The sequence below is a fragment of the Panthera leo genome, chromosome D4 (genome assembly GCF_018350215.1).
Source record: "Panthera leo isolate Ple1 chromosome D4, P.leo_Ple1_pat1.1, whole genome shotgun sequence".
NCBI lineage: Eukaryota > Metazoa > Chordata > Mammalia > Carnivora > Felidae > Panthera > Panthera leo.
In genome coordinates this window covers 57,241,368-57,263,905 of record NC_056691.1, presented here as the reverse complement: position 1 = coordinate 57,263,905, position 22,538 = coordinate 57,241,368, and the positions used below count along the sequence as shown (strand labels likewise).

Here is a 22,538-nt window from a genome sequence, read left to right as displayed (position 1 = left end):
ATGTCAATTATATCTTAATAAAATTGGAAAAAAATCCATTTTGGTTTATTAAAATCAGTTAATTAAAAGTCAATTATTCTATGAAAATTGCTTATAAAAAGAAAATACTGCTAGACTGTTAATTGCAGGAGAGCAGGGGCCATATTTCTTTTCTTTATCATTTTATCCCTATAGCTAAGTATAGCACCTGGTGCTAGCCGGCACTCAATGAATCCTTGTTGAAAGAAATATGATCCCGGGTCATGATCTCACAGCTTGTGAGTTCGAGCCCCACGAGGGGCTCTGTGCTGACAGCCTGGAGACTGGAGCCTGCTTCAGATTCTGTGTCTCCATCTCTTCCCCTCCTTCACTCACGCTCTCTCTCTTTCCTTCAAAAATAAACATAAAAAAAATTTAAAAAAAGAGAAAGAAATATGACCCAACAGGTAAATATAATTAAGCTCTTTTAAAGAATTATGAAACAGGGGCGCCTGGGTGGCGCAGTCGGTTAAGCGTCCGACTTCAGCCAGGTCACGATCTCGCGGTCCGTGAGTTCGAGCCCCGCGTCAGGCTCTGGGCTGATGGCTCGGAGCCTGGAGCCTGTTTCCGATTCTGTGTTTCCCTCTCTCTCTGCCCCTCCCCCGTTCATGCTCTGTCTCTCTCTGTCCCAAGAATAAATTAAAAACGTTGAAAAAAAATTAAAAAAAAAAAAATAAAGAATTATGAAACAAAGGTTCAGGAAGGTTGAGTAAGTTAATCAGGTACAATACAGGTAAGAGGCAAGTCAGAGATTCCAACTCATTTCTGTCTCCCTATCAGGCACCTCATATCATCCCAACCCCCAGCTCTTCCACCCAGGACTTCTCCAGGCAGACTTGGGTAGTTTCCCTGTGTTCCACGCTGCCTTTTAATTGTCTGGGATACACAGGGTCGTGTTCCTAATTAGATCAAGAGCACTTTGAGGAAGAAAACCATTTCCCACTCACAATTTTATCTCCAAAGCTTGGCACATAAGCAAGCAATCAGCACGTGTGACTTAAATGAATGAAGTATATGTATGCTAATGAAATGAATGGAATAAGAGTGTATCTTCTTGTTCTTCCAGAAAGGTAAGGGGCAGGGTAGAGAGGAGAGACCCACACTCAGGGGAGTTGTCATAGTTTAGCTGATGATCAGGAGGCAGCCTGGTTGCAGAGCAGTGTAGTCCAAACCTTGAACCTAAGCCAACTGGCACAGTCAATGTAAACAGGTGGTTCAGGCCAGGTATAATATAATAAATGGTCCTCAACTGATCATTGCCTTTAGGGAATTTGGCCAGACATATCACTGACATCTGGTCTAAGGAACTTGAAATCCTTCTTCCCATGTCAATAGCATCCCATGTGGTTGGTCTATATCTGGGTAGGGCAGGTACACTACTCCCTGAAGTGAACAAGTGCAAAGACATGGCTCAGTTTCCCAGGATAGTACTGGGGCAGAGGTTTCTTTAATTCAAGTAACTTTTGAGATTGACAGTTCTTAGGGACAGTTTGGATGAAGTGGGTCTGGAGCAGAGAATTTAACTTTCCTCTATCCCCTAAACTATTATACCAGTAATAAGGACAATGGTGATCTTATCCCCTACAGTCAGCCTTAGGGTGTGGTGGGATTGTAGGTATCGGGAGGCCTCCCCATCCCATTCCTCTTTGCAGCATGCTCAGTGAGGAATACATTCTCTTGCATGGGTCTCAGAGTTGGAGAGAAAAGGCAGACACCTGTGGCAGAAGGGAATCTCTGTCATAAGGTGTGGCTTCCTTGTCTTGTTCCTGCCTCATGCTACTTTGTCCCCTGCGAGTCTTTATGGGCTTACCTGCACAGCGGCACATAATCTCAGGCCTGCATCTCCTCTGGCCAAAGGGGGTACAGGGCCACAAAGGGTGGGGGCGGAAGCCTGGAAGCTGCTGGGTGGCGCAGGTGCAGGCACAGGGCGGTGTCTTTGTTCTTGCACTCATCCATCCCCTCCCCCTTCCTCCCCGGAAACCAGTGACTCTGCCACCACCAGTACTGGAGATGCTGAGCTGTGGGGGCCGGGCCCAGGGAGGGGTGAGAGTGAAGGGGCCTGCAGCGGCTATCAGGTCGTAAACCAGGCTGACCCTTCGGCACAGGACTTGCAGACTTGGCTCCCACATCAGCAGTCATGAGGAGCAGATATGACAATTACACTTCGGATCAGCTAGTGCCCGGTGAGCTGGGCGGGGCAGGGGCAGGGGGAGGGGTCACATGGTCCCATGTCCCACTTGCTAGGACCTGGAGGGTTGCGTTGGGCAGTAATGCCATCCATCCTCTGGCATCCACAGGAATCCCCTCCATTGCCCAGGCCTGGGGACTATGGGCCCTCTTAGTGGCGGCGATGCTGCTGCTTCTCATCTCACTGGCTGCGCACTTGTTCCGATGGACTAGTGGCCGAAGCCAGAGCCACCCAGGACAGAGACGGTGAGTAGGGGACAACAGAGATAGGTGATCAAGAGTTCCTCCTTACCAAGAAGTCCCCACTCATCCTCTAATCTCTGTCTTGCAGCCCTGGAGGGTCTGTGGAAGAGGTCCCTCTGTATGGGAACCTGCATTATCTTCAGACTGGTAGGAAGCTGACAGAGGGGAGGGGCACAGAGGCCACGCACGTCCTGGGTGGGTGGGATAAGGGACTGCAGGAGGAGGAACAAGAAGTAACCAGATCACTACTGTTCCCTGTCCCAGGTCGGCTGTCTCAGGAACCAGGGCCAGATCAGCAGGATCCAACGCCTAGAGGCCCCAGCACGGTGAGTCATTTGTGGTGAGGAAGAGGGGAGGGAAGGAAGTGGGGGCTTTTCCAAGGGTCCAGTGAACTTCTAACAGCTTTGAATCTCTAGGCTGCAGAGGAAGTGATGTGCTATACCAGCCTGCAGTTGCGGCCTTCTCAGGGCCGTATCCCCAGCCCTGGAACCCCCATCAAGTACTCAGAGGTGGTGCTGGATTCTGAGCCAAAGCCCCAGGCCTCAGGCCCTGAGCCTGAGCTCTACGCCTCAGTATGTGCCCAGACCCGCAGAGCGCGGACTTCCTTCCCAGACCAGGCTTATGCCAATAGCCAGCCTGCACCCAGCTGAGATGGAGGGCCTGGCAGAGTGGGGCAAGCATCGCCCCAGCCTCCATTAGCCTACTGCTACCCTGTCCCTGGAATGACTGTTTCCCAGCTGCCCCCCACCCCCACCCAAGACATGCAGCCATTGCCCAGTCACAGGAGGTAATGTTCCCCAAACTTCCTATCTGAGCTATGAGGGAGACATCTCAGGGGAACAGTAAGTAGGTCCCCAGTTTCTTGGGGAGGGAGGAAACAAAGGCAGTGGCCCCCTCTCCATCCACCTCCCCCCATCTATTACTCTAAGGCCCCAAGCTCCTAGGTTCTCACTTCCTCCTCCTTGTGGATTTTAACCAGATTCTCCACTTCCGCTCCTTTAAAGTCTACCCCTAACACTTCAGTGTTCCCTCGGACACAGGAAGTGGGCAGTGGTGGAAAGGGGAACAGCCTGAGAAGACAAGGATGGGTATACTCCTCAGGAGCCCATAGTCTGGAGGGATCCTGGAATCTAGTGACCTGAGGAACCCAAGCCTGGCTTCTTATCTAAGAACACTGGCAGGAGAATACTAGTCCACATCCTGCTGCCTCTGTTGTGTCCCCAAGTTTTCAAATAAAACTTCTACGTCTCAGAAAGTGTTTAGATTTTTATCTAGAGGGCTAGAGACCTGCAGCAGGCCCCACATTGTAGGGGTGTGAGCTTTGCTGTCTGCACAGAGCACTTCCGGGGGCACCTAGCTGGGGAAGATGGACCAAGCTGGGGTCGGTGGCATCAACAGTGCCAAGGGTGGGTGCTGGGGTGGAGGCAAGAGCCCTGCTCCTCAAGCTGCTGCTAGAACATTGCCAGGATGTGCAGTCACCCCACTCCCATCACCTGGAGCTCACCAGCCCCCAACCTACTCTCCCCATGGCCTCCATGACTGCGTTGCCACCAGCCACAACCTCAGGTCTACCACAACCCATCTTCTTACGGCCTCTGTAGAGGCAAGTGTGGCTTGACAGACCTTTCGGAGGCTTCACGGGTAGAAGACAGTGGAAGCCGAGGCTTCTACTTCTGAAATTCTCCCCTTCCCACTCACAGTCTCGGAGAAAAGCAGAAGAGGGAACGGTGCGCCTGAGCCCAGCCTGGTGATCCCAATGAGATGGGGGACCCTCTGCACACACACAGAATAACCCAAATGTCCCGGGGTTTCTGGACCTCTGAGGACCCCAACATAGACCTCCCCCGGATGAGGCCCCGGTCGCGGTAAAGAGCAGGCAGCTGAGGCTGTGTGGGAGGGAAGGTGGCTTCCGGGGCCTGCACTGGATGCAGGGAACCACTGGCAGCGGGATGTGGGGTTCTGAGAATTGCTAGTCTGAAGACTGCTCAATGTGTCCGCGGTCTGGGGTACGTGACAGCCTGACTCTGTAAGAGAAGGGATTTGGGGTCCCCCAACCTCTGGGACCAGCCGGAAATTGCAGCCGAGCCAGTACCACCACCAACCCAGGCCTTAAACTCCGCCCCCACACCGGCTTCCCTTGTCTGCTGAGGTCTCCGCCAGCTCACGATCGAACTCCGAGCGCCCCCGCCAGGCACCATGCGGGCCTGCCACGACCTCTGCGCATGCGTACAGCTGCCCCTCCGCGGCATGCTGGGAAATGTAGTCCCGACAGTTCCGTTCCCCACCCCCCCATCCTCCCTATCCAACCCCCCCACACCCCCCGCGCCGAGTTTAGCCCTGAACTTCGCTGAGCGCCAAACTTGCGGTTCCCTGATCCCTACAACCTTTCAATTTTTCTCACTGTCTTGTCTATCACCGAGGTTCGTGCCCTAGCATAGGCCCTCAGGCCCTCAGGCCAGGACTGTGGCAACTTACTCATTGATCCCTGTATCTGGGAAACATAATTTGGGGAAGCCGGATCCACCTCAGACACCTTCCGAGGACTCCCATGCCTCATCTCTCTAGCTGGTCAACTCCTTTCCCAAATACCTGGTAGTTCTCTCCCCTTCTGTAGCTCCAGGAGTGCATTCCTTAGTGGCCTCCCTTCCCTGACTGGTTATGATTCCAGCCATAAGAAGTGCCCTGTTCCTGGCAAATTCCCAGGGGCGGATCATTAGGGGAAGCCACTCTGGAGCCCCAGCTTTCTCCCTCTTCCTGAAATTCCAGCTAAGAGGATAGAGGATAAGCCTAAGATCTGAAGAGGAAGGGTCTTTGGGACGGCCAAATGCTCAAAGATTGGAAGTTCTTAAGGAATTACTTATAGGTGGGCGGGGCGTAGGAAGCCATCCAGCCAAGACCCCTCCCATTTTTGGCCTTGCTCTGTACTCCGTCAAGAAGAGTCTAAACTTCCAAGCTTGTTTTGGCCCTAAGGAGGGAAACAGAGCTGGGACATGGAGAGAGACCAAGTCTTAATGACTTCATTTGAACCTTGGAATCAGACATGACCAGAGCTAGATCTGCCTTCTGAACTTTTTGGTTATGTAAGCTAATGCATTCTCTTTTTTTTTGCTTAAGTCATTCTAAGTTAGATTTTCTATCTCTTGCAACCACGAGTTCTGACTAATTCTGTGGGGGGAAAGACCAGCACACCAGGGCCAGCGGAAGATGCTGAACCTCTGAGATCTTCCCTTATTGCTCAACTCCTCCACCAGCCACCCTCCTCTGCCTTACTTAAATGTACTATTGTTCCATTTGACCCTAAAATATTTTGCCTAGTGTGTGCCTCTTTCCAGGTTTTTAAATATCTAGAATTCTATAACTGGGAGGAGGCTGACAGATCTGGCCCAAGCTTATACCCACTGCAGGAACCACCCTACCAACTTCTTAAACATTTCCAGAAATAGGGACCTCGCTACCTTACAAGCACTCCTCTCCAGTCTTTCTTTTTGAGAGAACTTTTTTTTTTTTTTAATTTGGAGCCAAAATCTGCCCCCCTATTATTTTTGTCATCAATTCTGCCTCCTGAGCTACAATCATACAAGCACACTTCTCCCTCCTGTACATGACAGCTCTGATGGATGGCCTAAGTTTTTTTTTCCCCCACCTTCCCAGGAAAAGCTCTCTAGAGTTCCTTTTACAGACCTTATGTGAAGTCTACTCATCATTCCCACTGTTTTGCTTGAGCAGAGTCTCTCTTTTTTTAATTTATTTTTTATTTTTTAAGAGGGAGTGTGAAAGTATGAACAGGGAAGGGACAGAGGAAGAGGGAGAGAGAGAATCTTAAGCAGGTTCCATTCTCAAGCAGAGCCGGATGTGGGGCTTGATCTCACAACCCTGGGATCAGGACCTAGCCAAAATCAAGAGTCAGATGCTTAACCAACTGAGCCACCTAGGTGCCCAAGCAGAGTCTCTCTCAAAGTATTATGCTAAGAAGTGAATATAGTACTGACAGCACACAGTGGAGAACCCATCTCTTCATTGGGCACTAAGTCTATGGGCTTTGTTTGTAAGGAATACACTCCTTTAGCCTAGCTTAAAAGTGAAGGGGTGTTTACTTTTAGGACACCTGGGCAATTAACAAGCTGAATGGAGTGGGAATCACCGAATAGTGGCTATCGTATGTTTGGGCATCTGCAGACTGTTGTTATTGGATTTCAGATCTCAGATCTCAGCATCATTGGGGACCTTGGAGAAAGGAGTACATGGGTCTTCCCACTCCTGCTCCTCCTGTCCCATAACTCAGATACTCTCTCTGACAGAGTTTCTGCTTCTTTTATTTATTCCTAATTTTTTCCCAGTTTGCTAACTTGCTTCCTCATCTTCTACTGTAAATTCTCTACTTCTTGTTTTTGCTTCCTTCACAACAGCTTCATATTTTCTCCCCTATCTCATGATCTCAGCTAAATGTTTAATTACTGAGCACTGAGCAATAGTGCTCAGTACTGCACTGAGTACTGAGCAATAGTGTGAGCACATGCGTTATAAAAATCAAATAGAATCGAAAGGTATACAACAGTGGTTCTCAGACAGAAGTGATTTTGCCCCTCAAGAGACATTTGGCAACGTCCAGAGACATGTTTAGTTGTCACAGCTGGGGAGCGAGTGCTATTGATATATAGTGGGTAGAGGCCAGGGATGCTGCTGAACATCCTACAACACACAGGTCAGCCATTCATCGTACAGAATTTCTGTCCCCAAAAGTTAAAAGTGCTGAGGTTGAGGGGCACCTGGGTGGTTCAGTCAGTTGAGTGTCCAACTTTGGCTCAGGTTGTAATCTTGCAGTTTGTGAGTTCAGACCCTGCATCGGGCTCTCTGCTGTCAGTGCAGAGCCCACTTCAGATCCTCTGTCCCCCTCTCTTTCTGCCCCTCCCCTGCTCAAGTGCGCATACACTCTCTCTTTCTCTCTCTCTCTGTCTCAAAAAAAAACATTAAAGAAAAAAAAAGTGCTGGGCGCCTGGGTGGCTCAGTCAGTTAAGTGTCCGACTTCGGCTCAGGTCATGATCTCATGGTTCCTGAGTTTGATCCCCACATTGGGTGTATGAGAGTCTGGGTATATGGAAACCCTCTCCATTCCACAATCCCTGATGACTCCCAGCTATAGAGGACGAACTTTAAATGGGCTCTTCTGAGTTCCTGGCAGAGAGAATTTCCTGCAGACCAGTTTCTGGAGGACAGCCTCAGAGCCAAGAACAAGGACCTTCAGGAAGGCAGCAAGTCCCAGAAACAGCCGACTTCCCAGGAACAATCAGTGGCTTTGCTGAATCTTTCCAGCTCTCTGAAAAACTAATGGTGGGTTGAAATTCTCGGCCTTTGAGGCCAGGAGAATGCAGACAAACCAGAAGGCAGAGAGACCTGCTGGAGGGAACAAATGATCTCTGACTGAATGAGAGCCTGGAGGAGATACGTGTGAAGGTCAAACACAAAAGATTTCCCTGAACTAGAAAATGTGATATCAGAACTAGAAATTTCCATACATAAATCAAAGGAGAGGATGGTTACTCCTAAACCCCAAAAGAGGTCCAGAAAATTAAACAGATGAAATATCTCAAAACATGTAACAAAAATATGGAAATGCAAATTATGTGGTGAAAGATGAGAGACTGAACCAGACCCAGGAGATTTAGCCTGCAAATTCTGTGAGTTCCAGGAGAAAAGGAACAGTAGAGAAGAGGTTATGATTAAATAATAGGTGAAATTTCCCTGAGCTGAAGAAAGACAGCCCTATACAGGTTAAAATTCCTGAACTCTAAGGATAAGGGAAATCTTACACATTTCCAAGCAGAAAGAAAGCTCTTTCTTCTTATGCAACCCTGGAAGTTAAAAGACAGCAAAACTGAATGTGAGTTAATGGAAGAAAAGGCCTTCAACCAGGGCCTAGCTAAAGAAGGAAAGAAAGATATTTGAAGATTTGCAAAAATTAGTCAGTATCTCATCTGAGAAACACTTTTAAGAAAAGACTCTAATGAAACAACAAATGAATTAGAACAGACTTCAAGATAGGGGAAGGTCAAGGGAAGAGGAAAGAAAACGGTGGAGTGCAACGAACCATGATCTATATATTTATATCTATATTTCTATATATGTATAGTACATCATATAAATGCTAAAACTCTTGAAACAGAAGGAACACATACATTGTAAAGGAACTTCTAATAGGGATGAATCATCTCAAGAAAACTCTGGAATCAGGTGGTGAGGGTAAGTCAAAGGTTAAGTGTTCCAAGGATCTGGGGTGGTGGGGGGGAAGGAGGAGGAAAGGTAGTGAAAGTAGTCTAAAGACCATTTCTTATTGAGGTGGGGAGGAAGTAGAAGATAAGTAAAGTATGATGGAAATAGTTGTTCTGTTTTCACATACTAGAACAATCATGTGCATCTATTTCAGAGAACAAGGCAAAAGATGGTAACTATTAATAGAACGACAAACTCCAAATTAACAAGGAGAAAATGGGATGAATAGCCATTCATTCAATCCAACAAAGGTAAAGAAGTGTTCACAACAATGTTTACAAATTCAAAAACAAGTAAGATGGAAATAAATCAAATATATCACTCAGTATAGTAATATGAGTGGACTGAATTCTTCCATTAAAAGACTCTAAGACTTTCTTATAAGTCAAAATCTGGTCAATGCTACTTAGAAGAAACATACTTCTTCTAAGCAAAGTGATCAAGGGGCACCTGGGTGGCTCAGTGGGTTAAGCACCCTACTTGGGCTCAGGTCATGATCCCACAGTTCGTGAGTTCAAGCCCCACATTAGGCTTTCTGTTGTCAGCGAGGAGCCTCCTTCAGATCCTCTGTCCCCCTCTCTTTCTGCCCCTCACATGCGCTCTTTCTCTCTCTCTCAAAAACAAATAAACATTAAAGAAAAAAAAGGCAAAGTGATAAAGATTCAAATTAAAAATATGGGAAAGAGACACCAGGCAGATAAACAGAAAACAGTGGTAATACTGGTATCCAACAAGGGGAATTTAAGTTACCAGCTGGAAGTGGTGTGAGGATTGCTTGCAAAGAGGTAGGAGGGAACTTTTAGGATGATGGGAGTCTTCTGGATCTTGATTGTGGTGGTGGTTACATGACTGAATACATTTGTCAAAACTCATAGGATTGTACACTTAATACTGATAAAATTTATTGCGTGCCAATTACAATACAGTAAAGCTGGTTTTAAAAAAGAACAAAATTATAGTATTTACAAAATTTAAATGCTTAATGAAAAAATAGTGTAATACTGGATGCCATCTCAATTGCCCTGTATCATATATGCCCCAAATGCTATAAAGATAGCAAGCTTAAAAGAGAGAGAGAGAGAGAGAGAGAGAGAGAGAGAGAAAGGGGAGTACTTATTTCAATAGATTACAAAAAGAACAAGAAACCAAAAATAAGCAGGAAATATCAAAAGCTGACATGAATGAAACGGAGAACCAACAAAAATACTAAAGAGCATACACTTTAAAAAGTTCTTTAAAAGGGCTAATAAAGGGGCGCCTGGGTGGCTCAGTCGGTTGAGCTTCCGACTTCAGCTCAGGTCATGATCTCGAGGTATGTGAGTTCGAGCCCCGCGTCAGGCTCTGTGCTGAGAGCTCGGAGCCTGGAGTTGGCTTCAGATTCTGTGTCTCCCTCTCTCTCTGCTCCTCCCCCATTCATGCTCTGTCTCTCTGTCAAAAATAATTAAACATTAAAAAATAAATAAATAAAAGGGCTAATAAACCTCTTACAAGCATGCACACACACACACACACACACACACACACAAAGAAAAAAGGAGTAAAAATAGACAATATTAGTTAGAAGAAAGAATTAAAGAATTATAAAAAGGTGCAACTTAAAATTCCTCATCAGGGCACCCGGGTGGCCCAATCAGTTGGGCGGCTGACTTCAGCTCAGGTCATGATCTTGCAGCTTGTGAGTACAAGCCCTGCGTAGGGCTCTGTGCTGACAGCTCAGAGCCTGGAGCCTGCTTCACATTCTAGGTCTCCTTCTCTCTCCCCCCCTCCCCCGCTCATGCTCTGTCTCTCTCAAAAATAAATAAACATTAAAAATAATAATAATAATAGGGGCGCCTGGGTGGCGCAGTCGGTTAAGCGTCCGACTTCAGCCAGGTCACGATCTCGCGGTCCGTGAGTTCGAGCCCCGCGTCAGGCTCTGGGCTGATGGCTCGGAGCCTGGAGCCTGTTTCCGATTCTGTGTCTCCCTCTCTCTCTGCCCCTCCCCCGTTCATGCTCTGTCTCTCTCTGTCCCAAAAAAAAAAAAAAAAAAAAAAAATAATAATAATAATAATAAATAAAATTCCTCAACTAACTTGAAAATTTAGAGGTAATAGATACATTTTAGGAAAAATGTAAATTACTAAAATTGGCCCAAGAGAAAGAAGAAAGCTTGAATAGCTCAACTTATCTTAGAAAAGACTAGAATAAAAAGGTGATTATAGACCTACTTTTAGAAAAGATTGCATTCAAATGACACCAGAACTAAGTTTTATCTATTCTTAAATAATGATAGCTTCCATGCCATTTAATTTAGTCAAAACTATAGGAAAAGAAGAAAAGCTCCCATATTTAATAGTTAGAGCCAGCTTAATTTAATATAGTTCCTTATAAAAATTCTATGTAAAAATGAAAAAGAGGAAAACTGCTGAAATATAATGAAGGCTTTTTACTAAAACTTAACAGCAAACATTGTTCTCAAGGGTGAAATACTAAAACCACTTCCATTAAAATAAACATTTAGTGGGGCACCTGGGTGGCTCAGTTGGTTGAGTGTCTGACTTTGGCTCAGGTCATGATCTCACAGTTTGTGAGTTTGAGCCCTGCGTCGGGCTCTGTGCTGACAGCTCAGAGCCTGGAGCCTGCTTCAGATTCTGTGTCTCCTTCTCTCCCTGCCCCTCCCCTACTCACGCTCTGTCTCTCTCTCTCAAAAATAAATAAACATTAAAAAAAAAACATTTAGACAGAGATGCCTGTTATTATTCTTATTATTTAACATACTTGGATGTTTTTACTAAATGCAGTAAGTCCTTAACCACATTTACATTTTTGTCAAGTAAAGTAACATACTCACAGATTCTGGGGATTAAAGTGTGAACATTTTGGAGAGGCCATTATTCTGCCTACCATGCTCTGTCTATAAATTAGAGCCTCCCAGAGCCAGTGGACTAAAGTAATGAAGTTGTATACAACCTGGTTTTCAGGGTCTCATAAGCCTTCCTTGACTTCTTGATGTGGGCTGGACTTTACCAAAATTTATACAGATGAGCCCCTTTCCACACAGCAAATTCCTCATTTGCTGTCCTCATCGCTGGGCTGCCTCCTGTTATCTACCTTTACAACCGAGTCCCTGTAACAAACAATGGAGAGGCCAGGAGAGAGCAAGAAATGGGCTTTGGTGTCTGTGTTCATATGATATAATGGTTATGGAAAAGCTGAAATGCACAGCACTGGCTTCTCAGCTCTTAAAAGGCCCCAGGCTCTCCTGACATTTGGGCAAGTGGAGGCACAGTACGAGTTTCAGGCGTCCTTTCTGATATCCAATCTTGAAAGGTAATGTGAATGTCAATATTGCAAAGACACATGTGGGGAAGAAGGATCCCTCTCTCACACCCTATTCACAAAAGGCGGCATTGGAAGGGAAAGCAGAACGTCATAAGGAGATGTGTAACCATCCCCACAAGAGCTAAGGAGGACAGAGACACAGGCCAAGACTGCTTAAGTTGTCTATGCCATTGTGGATGTGCAGTTTAGCTCACTCCAGGTGCATTTGGGGACTCTCTCTCTTGAAGCCTCTCCAAGGTCCCATTTAGGCAGCATATCCATTGGTTCTTTTTTTGAGCACATACTGGACACTTGGTTTGGTATTTCACTGGCCTCCAGGCCTTGCTTGCTTGTGTATTGGTTCTGAAAACGGGGATATTATCTATAGTTTATTGAATTCCTGCAGATGTTCCTGCAAAACGGATCTATGTACACACTGCCCCCGCCCCCATACACCACAGATACAAGTACCCTGACAGCCCCCACCCACCCATGCCACCAGCTGTTCTATGTGCTCCCACTCACTCTCTTAGGCCCCAGAGGCCCCCAGGGAGCCACCAACACACACTGTCCTTTGTTATCTGGAGGAGGTCCTGATAGGGTGACTGGGGAGGGGACAAGGTTGTTGGAAACTTTAGTTAAGCAAGGACGGTTAACAGCTGCAGGGACACCTTAGGAAACAGTGAGTCTTAAAAAAGAAATACTCCTATAATCTGTCCCCATGACCTTTTAAGACTTTTCTGAAAATGGCCTCTCATTCCCTGCCATGGAAAAAAATAACAGCTTTCACAGGCACCCTTCAGCCCACAGAATCCTCAAAGCTTCATCCTCCCAGCAGGCCTTGACATAGATGCTCACCTCACACAGATACCCCCACATCCTGCAAAGACCCGGGGATGCATGTACACACGTGCACACTCACACACAGGCAATATGCCTGCCTCTCCTCAGGTGACAAATGTGTTTTTCTACCTCAGTGGGCCCTTTTTTGTGCGTGGGCTGTGGGGTGCTATTGGGCAGAGCTCTCAACAGACCCACAGGGCCCATCACAGCACCCCTCCACACACCACTAGTCATACACTACGGCTGTTAACATGTGGTGAGGACCTCCTTCCCCTTCCTTTTTCCTCCCCACAGAGGTGGCAGTGTGTGAAGAGGTTCTGCGGGGGCAGATGTCACCCACTGCAAGTGGGTTTTTTCCCACCTACATACCTTGTCTTGTTCCAGCTTCTTCCCACCTGTGGAAGTAAGCCCTTTGGGGTCACATCCTGGTAAAAGAACATTAGGGAGCACCTTTGAACTACTGTTCAACAGCCCCTCCTCCCCCACTGGTCTCCCTCTCAGCTAGGCCCTTGGCACCCATGAGGGCCTCCCAGCCCCTGCTCTTCTCCCACGAATGCCCCCTTTTTCCTTGGGGCTGGGTGTAAAGGGACAATGTTGAGACTCTTCTTTAAAGGAAGACCTTTAAAAGGAAAGTAAGAGAAAAAAACTAAAACCAAAACAAGAAAATATCAAAACCTCAGGTTCAGAGTCCGTGCGCTCAGGACCCAGCCCTGCTTTGTTTCCCTGCCTCCCTTCTGAGAGAAGCTGCCGCCCTTCTTCACCGCCACACTACTCCTTTGTTCACCTGCTCCCTGACCCCCCACAAGGGAGTATATGTGGTCCGTGCTGCAGGCTTTTCCCAAAGTGCACAAGCTGTGGGTTGTCCCTCATCCTCACCCCCAGCCCAGGCCTATCCCCAAGCTTCTGCCTCCTGGACTCAGCTTGCTGGATCCAGCTCAGATGTCCCAAGTCCAGCAGGGGGCAAGATGGATGGGGAAGGGGCTGATTGGCCAAACATGTAGTCAGAAGGGAACAAGGGTCCAGAAGGCCAGGGAGAGTTTGTGAAGAGGGAGTCTGGGGGAGTTTATAGAAGAGAAGCAGTGTGGCCCCAGATCCTCTGCATCCTCCAAAGGGCTGCCACATTCTCAGGAAGGGCTTTGGAGTGAGAACCTTCCTATGTGTGAGATCCTCAGAAGCCCTGTAGGACTACAGCTGGAGGGGAGCTGAATCTACCCTGAAAGCCCCCAAACTGATAAGGAAATGAGCCCCACCAAATCAAGGGCCTCTTTCTGGGAACCTACATCTGCTAGGAACCGCAGGATGAGGAGGAGCACGGGCTCCAAAGTAGGATACCCCAGTGTGATGGAGAGGATGGAGTTCCATTCTGGAGCAATGACTGGGGACATCCTCTGTGTTTAGTTGGGTACAAAAGAGCTCTGACAACACATAGATAAGCCTGTGCACAGAGCAGCCAAGAGAAGAGCATGGGGCAAATCAGGGTAGATGATCAGGAGGATAGGCATTTAGAGCCCAGTACTGCCAAAATGGGTCTGGGATGCATGAAGGGGGAGCACAGGCAGGACACAGGGACAGGCCTGAGTAGTGAGCCCTGACACCTCCAGCCTCTACCCACATGTTCTGGACCTCAGTTTCCCAGGCTGTCCCTCTGGCAGAGGCTTAGGGATGCCATCTGCTTCACTGAACCCATCTGTCTGAGACTTGCTCACATCTTCCTCTTTTGTAACTGGAAGTCACAGGGTAAAGCACTAAGCTGTGCAGTCACCGAAGGAACACAGAGCCTAAGAGTGTGAAGGGACAGAGGGGAGAGTGTCAAGGGAAGCTTGGGGCCAGTGGAAGAAGGGGGAGAAGGGTGCGAGCAGAGGTGCTCAGGGCCATGGCTGAGGCCATCACCTATGCAGACCTGCGGTTTGTGAAGGCTCCCCTGAAGAAGAGCGTCTCCAGCCGGTCAGGACAGGGTAAGGGTGGAAGAAGCATCTCCTTCATTTTGCAACCTTATTCTCCCTCATGACTCTACCCCACCTCCACCTTTTCTCTCCTCTCCTGCCCCAGAGGCTGATGAGGATGAGGAACTCACCTACGAGAATGTACAAGTGCCCTCAGTCTCAGTCTCAGGTGGGCCCTTGAGCTTGGCCTCTTCTGGAGTAGGGGACAAAGCAGGTACGGAAGGCTCAGAGCCTGTCTGTTTGGCGGGGGGTGGGGGGGGGGTGGGGGGGTGAGGAGAGCTGTGTCTCGAGCTGCAAGTCCACAGTATTCTTGGAGAGGGGGGGACAACACCCTTGGAAAAGGAGGGGGTGCTTAGGAAAGAGAAGACTGAACACTGGATAAATGCGAGCCAGGGAAAAATAAAGCTCCCCGGGGGCAAGGTGGAGACAAGGGATCCGGGGAGGGGTCAGGGCAGCCCTGTGGGGAGAGGAGTTCGAATAGGAAGTGGGGAGTCATGGGACAGAGAAGAAAGGGCAGGGGAGGGGGATGGACGCGCTTCCAGGAAGAGGATTTGGGGCAGGCCGATGGGGGGGGGGGGGTGGAGAAGGCTGCGGAAAACATAAGGGGAGACCCAGGAGGGAGAGGAGGGGATCCCCGGGGAGAGGATATAGTAAGACCCGGGAGAGACACAAGAATCCTGGGGGAGAGGCAGAACTCCAGAGAATGCTAAGCGTGTCCCAGAGTACTCTAGCGTGTCGCTGAAGGCTTCTCGGCGCGGTGGAGAAGGAGAGGGTGGAAAGAAAGGAATTTCCCGGGGCTTCCCATCTTCAGACTGGAGTAGCCACCGGTCCGCAAGGCTCCAGGCGGAGCAGCCAACTGCGTCCTGGAGCTCCGTGGCGTCACCAGCTGCCGGGAGGATTCTCACTGGTGAGTACGGAGCCCTCCCCACCTGCGCGCCCCGCCCTCCCCGCGCCGCAGGGCTAGCGCTCGGGCACGCGGCGGGGCCTCCCGCAGGGCGGTCGCCCTCACTTCACCCACCCGGCGCTGCAGCTCCCGGAGGTGATAGCGAAGTGAAGTGCTGGCGGGGTCCCAGCTGGGCTGGTGCCCTGCCCGGCGGTGTGCGGTCTGGTACCGAGAGTTTGCCGGAACAGCCCTCCGGACTGCGCGGGCAGCCCCGAGACCCCCTTCCCCGTCCTTTTCACCCCCAGTATCCACATATATCTTTCCCACAGGTTGACCTAGATCCTCCCGTCTCCCCCCGTTACGATGGTCCCCACTCCTATATGCCCGTCCTCTGTCTCCGTCTGAGATTTAGTCCCATGTTACCAGGTAGCGCCCCTCAATCCTTACCAGCAGCAATCCCAGCCCTTATTCTGGAACATCTTCCCTCGCTACCTGCGGAAACCCACTACCCGACAAAACCCACCATGCCTGCACCACGTCCTCTGAGGGATGCCCTTTCCCATGAATACCACCCACCCAGCCAGCCCCTCAGGCTATAGACTTTCGTGGGGGTCTCTGCCCTTCATCCCACTGTCTCCCTAAGGCCGCGCAGCCTGCACGCTGTACCTCTTTCTTGGCCTGCTCCTCGCCTGCCTGCTGTTAGGGGTGGCCGCCATCTGCCTGGGAGTGCGCTGTGAGTATGGCCGTCCCCCCTTTCCCACTTACCCCAAGCAATTTTCTCCCCTACTGTCTCCAGCGGCTGCCCTTCTCTGGGCAGGGCCCCCAGTCACCACCACCTAATTAGCTTTTGGTCTGGTTTCCAGCCAGGTCTGTTTTAGAGTGCCGTGTCTTCCTAAATTGTCCTTACCTGATCCAGTACCTCCTTAAGCTTTAGGCAGTCAGATCCTATATTTCAGCCTGTTATGCAAAAATTTACAAGAGCAGACAAAAGACTGATGCTGAAGTCTCAGGGCACCAGAGCATGGCTGAGGAAGATGTCCTCCAAATCTCATTATGGCTGAACAGATCTGCAGGGATCTCAGCAGCTCCAGCAGATGAACAGTGTTCTGGAAGCCACTAACAGCAGCCTGAGGCAGCAGCTCCACCTAAAGATAACCCAGCTGGGGAAGAGGGAAGAGGATCTGCAGGGGTCCAAGAGGGAACTAGCCCTGAGTCAGGAAGCACTACAGGAGGAACAGAGGGTTCACCAGGCTACCCAAGAGCAGTTACAGGCCTGCCAGTCTGACAGGGAGAAGACCAAGGAGGCCTTGCAAAGTGAGGAGGTGCAGAGGAGGACCTTGGAGCAGAGGCTAAGCCGGATGCAGGATACAATGAAGCCCTTGTTCACATGCCCCTTATCAGGTATCTGCTCTGGGAGAGGAAAGATGGGAGGGTGTGCGTGAGGGACGGATTGAAATGAGGACACACTCGTGGCAGGGGCAGGATCTATCTATCAGGGGCCGTATTAAGTTGTTGAGGAAAGGGGTCGTAAATCAGAGTGGTGGCTGACACAAGCTGTGCAGCCTTGGCTAACAGAGAGGAGGATCAAGTTGCATACTGGATTTAGGGCGACTCACCCAGCTCTAAGGCAGATCCTCCAGGAGAGGAGGGTGGCAGCCAGCAATGCAGATCTCACTGTCCAAAGCACCAAACTCAGGTCTCATGTGGTTTGATATCAGAGTCAAAGATCTGGGAACCCCCTGAATTTGGATGTGAAACTGGTTGTTTGCACATTTTTCTAAAGAGAGGGTCTATAGCTTTATTTCTCACTACATCTGAGATTCCTCAAAGGTTAAGAATTAGTGATTGATGAGGGGCGGTGGGGCAAAGTAGCTGAAGCTCTCAAGTGTGGGTGGCACTCACAATGAGGTGGGGGTGGGTAATGTGGGGTAGGGAACTGGGGTGGAGCGTTCATCTATTTTGAAGGCAGGAGCCCAGGCAGTGTGTGGGGGTGAAGGAGGGGGTCACATAAAAGGAGAGAGGCGGTGCAAAAAGCAGGCTGAGATTAGAGGCACCAGGGCCAAGGCAACTGGAATGTTCACGGACTGGTGGCCTATGGTCCAGGTTAGGCTCTGTCTAGTTTAGGGGGCATCTGGATAACTCCCCCAAGGCTTTAGATAGTAAGATTATGTGCAGACACACCCAGTCCTCATTTCTTTAGCCTTCTTATTCTCTATGACTCTCAGTTCCGTGCAGTGCTGTCACCCGTTCCCTCAGCTACACCCTAGGTCCCAGCATCCTAAACTGCTCTTCCACTAAAAGGCTAGTTTCCGATCTCAACTCCAAGATCTGTTTTTTATTTGTTGTTTGTTTGTTTTAAAGTTTATTTATTTTGAGAGAGAGAGAGAGAGAGAGAGAGTTCGAGCAGGGGAGGGGCAGAGAGAGAGAGGGAGACAGAGAATCTCAAGCAGGCTCTGCACTGTCAGCACAGAGCCCAATGTGGGACTCAATCTCACAAATCATGAGATCATGAGCTGAGCTGAAGTCAATAGACTCTTAACTGACTGAGCCACCCAGGTGTCTCTTTATGTATGTATATATGCATGTATTACTGATGTAATCGCTACCCCCTATGCGTGGCTCGCACTCACGACCCTGAGAGCAAAAGTTGCATGCTCTTCCAACTGAGCCCGCCAGGCCCAGGCGCTCCTTCAGACCTCCACTCTGACCACACCCACCTCCTCCAAGCTTTCCCTACACGTCTTTAACCTCATTGAGGCCTCTAACCCACTATCTCTCCTGTTTCCTTTGCATCAGCTGGCACTTCTCTATCCATCACTTGAACCACTCGCTCTTTTGTTCCTTTGCACCTTCTGGTGCACCAGAGTTGATCACCTGATGAACTCAAGTGCCCACCTGGCGCATGCCTGCACCCACGTGTGCCATATTGGGTGGTCATTCTGCTTGTTGCCACCAGAACTCTAGTCTCCATCCCAGCCGGTCCCTCAATGCTGCCTGGCAGCTGTGCAGCGGTGGCTTGCCCTCCACGATAGCTCCTTACCCCACCACCTTCTCTGTCACTTTCAGCAGAAAGTGCCCGAGAGTCAAGTGCCCGACTCCGGCAGAGGAACTCCCTCCATTTTCCACCCCTGCATCTATACTTTTGTTCACATTTTTGCCCACCCCCATCTTCTGCAACAATAACTGTGGCAGCTTGCTGCACTGTTTTTCCTAAACATCCCTCCACACCTCCCTCCCCCATCCACGTTTCATGTTGCAGCCGGGGTGATCCTTTAAAAACAAAAATCTGATCATGTCATCCAGTTAATTAATTACATCAAAAGTTATGCAATAAATACTATTTGGTCCAGTGCTGTGACCAAGCACTTGGGATACAGCCAGTGAACAAAACTCCTCTATGTAAAACCCCGTGTTGACTTATTCTTCCTTGTAATATAAAAAGTCCTTCACCTGGCTACCAAGGTCTCTGCCTACTTTTCAGCATGACCCTTATCCTCTCAGCCTCTTCCATGGTGGCCACACTGACTTTTTATTCCTTTTAGTTGCCATGGGACAGAAACGCAAGAGAGTAGCTAGGTGGGGACATGAGAAAATGTAGACAGAAGAGAGGGAGAGAGTGGGGAAGGAATGATCTTTGAGTGATGGAGGTAGGACTCATGGAACAAAGCAATGAGAGAGGTGGGTTGGGATCATGAGCGCAGACTGGGGGCTGTTGAAGAAAGAGGGATGTTTATTTCTTATGGTCAGGAACAGAGGAACAGGGAAGGGACAAATTTTGGGGTGGAAGGGAAGGAAATGGAGAGAGTTCACATCAAGTGTCTGACAATTTCAGCAGAACAGGAACGAAGGTTATTACTTGTGGAAGAGTGGGGAGGAAAGGGGAGGTGGCTAGCAGCTTGAGGGGTATGGGAAAGTTTTGAATATGCAGTGAGGAATGCTTAAGGACCTATTGAGATGAATTAGAGCCTACTGAACACTTATGGGGGGCCCAGGTGAGGTTAGCCAAGGTGTAGGGGGGAGGCTGCAATCATTCAGAAATCGGTAGTAGTACCATGAGCCCTATGAAAATAAAGCTCCCAGCCTGTTAAGGAGTGATGTTGTTGAATACCAAAGGCTTTTCCTAAATGTGTGTAGGAATGGAATTACTAGGGGAGGCCGAAGAAAGATCGTAAAGATCAAGTGTTAGAAGTCAGTAAAGGTGCCGAGATTAGACTGAGGGGGACACTGTGAGCAACCAGATCGCAGAGTCCTCACTTTCATCCCAAATGGGGAGATCTCCCTCTTGGGTTTGGGCTGTGCTGTCACATTCTTTCTGGTTTTTAGATACCTGCTGTCCCTCAGGATGGATACTGAATGAGAAGAGTTGCTTTTACATCTCACTTACTGCAAGAACTTGGGATGAGAGCCAAAACCACTGTAAATCTCTGTCCTCTGACCTGGCCACCTTCAATGAGATTTATTACTCAGTAAGCATACCCTCATTTACAGACCGTAGTGGGTAGAGGGATCTGTGCCGTCAGTTAGGAATGGCAGTGCACATGTGGCACGCGTCCTTTTTCCGTGCAGCTTCTCAGCACAGTGCTTGAGGTGGCCCCTACCAACTGACTGGAGGTGGCATGAGAGTTGAAGCTTATGAACCATCTTTACTTTAACCTGTTTCTCATCTCAGCTTTCTGCTCAGCTCTCAGCGCTGCTTAGTAGCTTCTTTGACTCTCATGGAATATCAGGCAGAGAGGTCCCAAACTGGTGGGCTGGATTGAAAGGACTGGCTCCTTGTGAACAGAGCAGCTCATGGAATGACTCCCCTTCAAAGGCTGGCAGAAATTCTTACCCAGCTGGGAGGTGAACTGAAGGGTGAGCCTCCATCTGCATGGTGGCTTGAAGGCTGCAGGGATAGGTCACTGATGAGCTGATGTCATGTACCAGTCAGACACAGTCCTCTTGGTCAAAGCTCATAGGGCTCCCTGTAGTGTTCATTTTCTTCCACTGGCCCATTCCCTCCCCTACCCCCCCTTGCCCCCCCCCCCCAACATATTGGAATATTTCTCATCATTTTCCACATACCTCTCATCTCTCTGAATCTCCCCTCAGAGTAATTATCTCAACAGTGCGAGGAAGATGTTGACAGAAGTTAATCCTCCTGGTTCATTTTGGGCTATCTCCAGCTATATTAAGATGCGGCAGCAGGCTGATAGTAAAAAATCCTCTGGGTAAGTCTGTTAGGATTCCTGGGCATGTCCAACTCCTTAATTCCTTCATAAAGACATAGTATTGAGATTCCTCTCCAGTTCCTGCTCCCAAAACTCTTTCATAAGTCAATATTGTAATTGCCTATTTGTGCATTTTCTTTACTTAATAACTTCTTAGGACAGTCTTATTCTCTGTCCCCTCCCCAGTACCTAGCAGTCCCTGGCACTTTTTTTTTTTTTTTTAAGTTACTAGGTGAGGACCTTTTTTTTTTTTTTTTTTTTTTTTTTAAGTTTACTTATTTGTGAAAAAGAGAGAGAGAGAGAGAGAGAGAGAGAGAGAACCCCAAGTAGGTTCGGCACTGTCAGCACAGAGCTAGATGTGGGGCTTTGAACCCACAAACCATGAGACCATAACCTGGGCTGAAGTTGGATCTTAACCGACTGAGTCACCCAGGCGCCCTTAAGTTACTGGGTTGGGACCTATGTCGTCTTTCTCTCAGAGGAAGAAGGTGAGGCTTTAGCTAGGGCTTCACAGCTGATGAACCCTGGCATCTAACTTTCTGTCCCTTGACAAGGCTACCGAAACTGAGGTGGCACTTTCTCCGTCAGGACCACTTGGCACTAGAGTTGCCCCAGGAAGTAAGGGAGCAGTGGGATAACTTTGAAGATCAACTCCAGGGACCCTGAAACAGGGTAGTCATCATCCATGTTCCCTAACTGGGGTTTCCATCTTTAACATCTTGGGTGATTTTTCCCTCCCCTGGTCCTAAAGCCTCTTCGGGTTGGAAAAGACATCTGTCCCGTGAACCATGCCCAGACGTGGCCTTAGGCAGGCAGGGCAAGCTAGGACTTCATTGTATTTAATGCAGGGCAAGGGAGAGAAGGGAGTGGGGGTGGGGGTGGGGTGAAATGGGGGGGTGGGGTGGGAGGGGCAGAATTTTATCCCAGTTCTACTTCACCAATCTTTAGGTCTTATGGTCGAAGCTCAAGATGTTACAAGGTACAAACCAGTTGGCCAAAGGTGCAGCAGGAGGACTGCACTTCTCATCTTCCCTGCATCTGTGAGATGGCAGCTTTCGGGAATCCAGATAAGGACTACTCTTTGCCCTGAGTTGGGTAAGCACGAGGGATGGGACTGAGGCACGAGAGGAGAGTTGGGGAGGGAGGAGGGAGAGGATCTCAGAGCAGGGGCTCAGAAGTCAGGGGAAAAACTTATTCCTGAGAGTGACAGTCACCTCTACAGACTTCAGGGCCTTGGTCTGCTTATGTAAGGGGGGGTTGGGCAGGGAAGGCCTGGAACTGGAGGGAGGCTTCTTGGCTGTCTGAGAAGATGGGATGAGCTGGATGAGCATTCTTAATAACAGTGAATGTGGAGCTCACTGATGCTTTACTCTTACAGGTACATGTGCCAACAAGAGCCTGTGCCCCTCACCTGTAACTGCAGCCTGCAGGCCCTAAGATCATCTCCCTCCAATGTTCTTTCACTCTTCTGTGGGCAGTGCCCAGGCAAGGGCTGATCCATGCCCAACACTTCTAGCCAGACTGCCGCCTGCTTGAAATCCTGTCCCAGAAACTGGACTGTTCCTGGGGAAGTGGGTGAAGAAGTCTCTAGAAGAGATTTTGGCCTCCCCAAGAACTTCCCATAGTGGAATTGGGGGCGGGGTG

General features: G+C 49.1%; 2 protein-coding genes and 1 long non-coding RNA gene across 5 annotated transcripts; 2 read left to right on the top strand and 1 right to left on the bottom strand.

The window, feature by feature from the left end:
- Positions 1-922: 922 nt before the first annotated feature.
- On the top strand, positions 923-4,105 carry SIT1 (signaling threshold regulating transmembrane adaptor 1). The gene is made up of 5 exons (XM_042912524.1): positions 923-2,201; positions 2,316-2,451; positions 2,537-2,595; positions 2,713-2,774; positions 2,865-4,105. Exons 1-5 carry the CDS (start codon positions 2,156-2,158, stop codon positions 3,096-3,098), a joined length of 537 nt encoding a protein of 178 aa, XP_042768458.1. The 5' UTR covers positions 923-2,155; the 3' UTR covers positions 3,099-4,105.
- Positions 4,106-11,401: 7,296 nt separating this feature from the next.
- Positions 11,402-17,435, bottom strand: LOC122205688. 2 transcript variants are annotated; one of them, XR_006196197.1, is made up of 5 exons: positions 17,301-17,435; positions 16,592-16,844; positions 14,933-14,994; positions 13,228-13,283; positions 11,402-11,821 (listed from the first exon to the last, which is right to left on the bottom strand). It is a non-coding gene; the product is annotated as an uncharacterized LOC122205688 (long non-coding RNA). The 2 variants fall into 2 exon arrangements; XR_006196196.1 differs by lacking the exons at positions 16,592-16,844; positions 17,301-17,435 and having other exon boundaries at positions 14,933-15,691.
- CD72 (CD72 molecule) lies at positions 14,732-22,528 on the top strand. 2 transcript variants are annotated; one of them, XM_042914346.1, is made up of 9 exons: positions 14,732-14,813; positions 14,908-15,015; positions 15,613-15,708; positions 16,328-16,417; positions 16,750-17,085; positions 20,008-20,150; positions 20,776-20,894; positions 21,843-21,989; positions 22,273-22,528. In XM_042914346.1, exons 1-8 carry the CDS (start codon positions 14,732-14,734, stop codon positions 21,982-21,984), a joined length of 1,116 nt encoding a protein of 371 aa, XP_042770280.1. In that variant the 3' UTR covers positions 21,985-21,989; positions 22,273-22,528. The 2 variants fall into 2 exon arrangements, with proteins under 2 accessions (XP_042770280.1, XP_042770281.1); XM_042914347.1 differs by lacking the exon at positions 16,328-16,417.
- Positions 22,529-22,538: the final 10 nt, after the last annotated feature.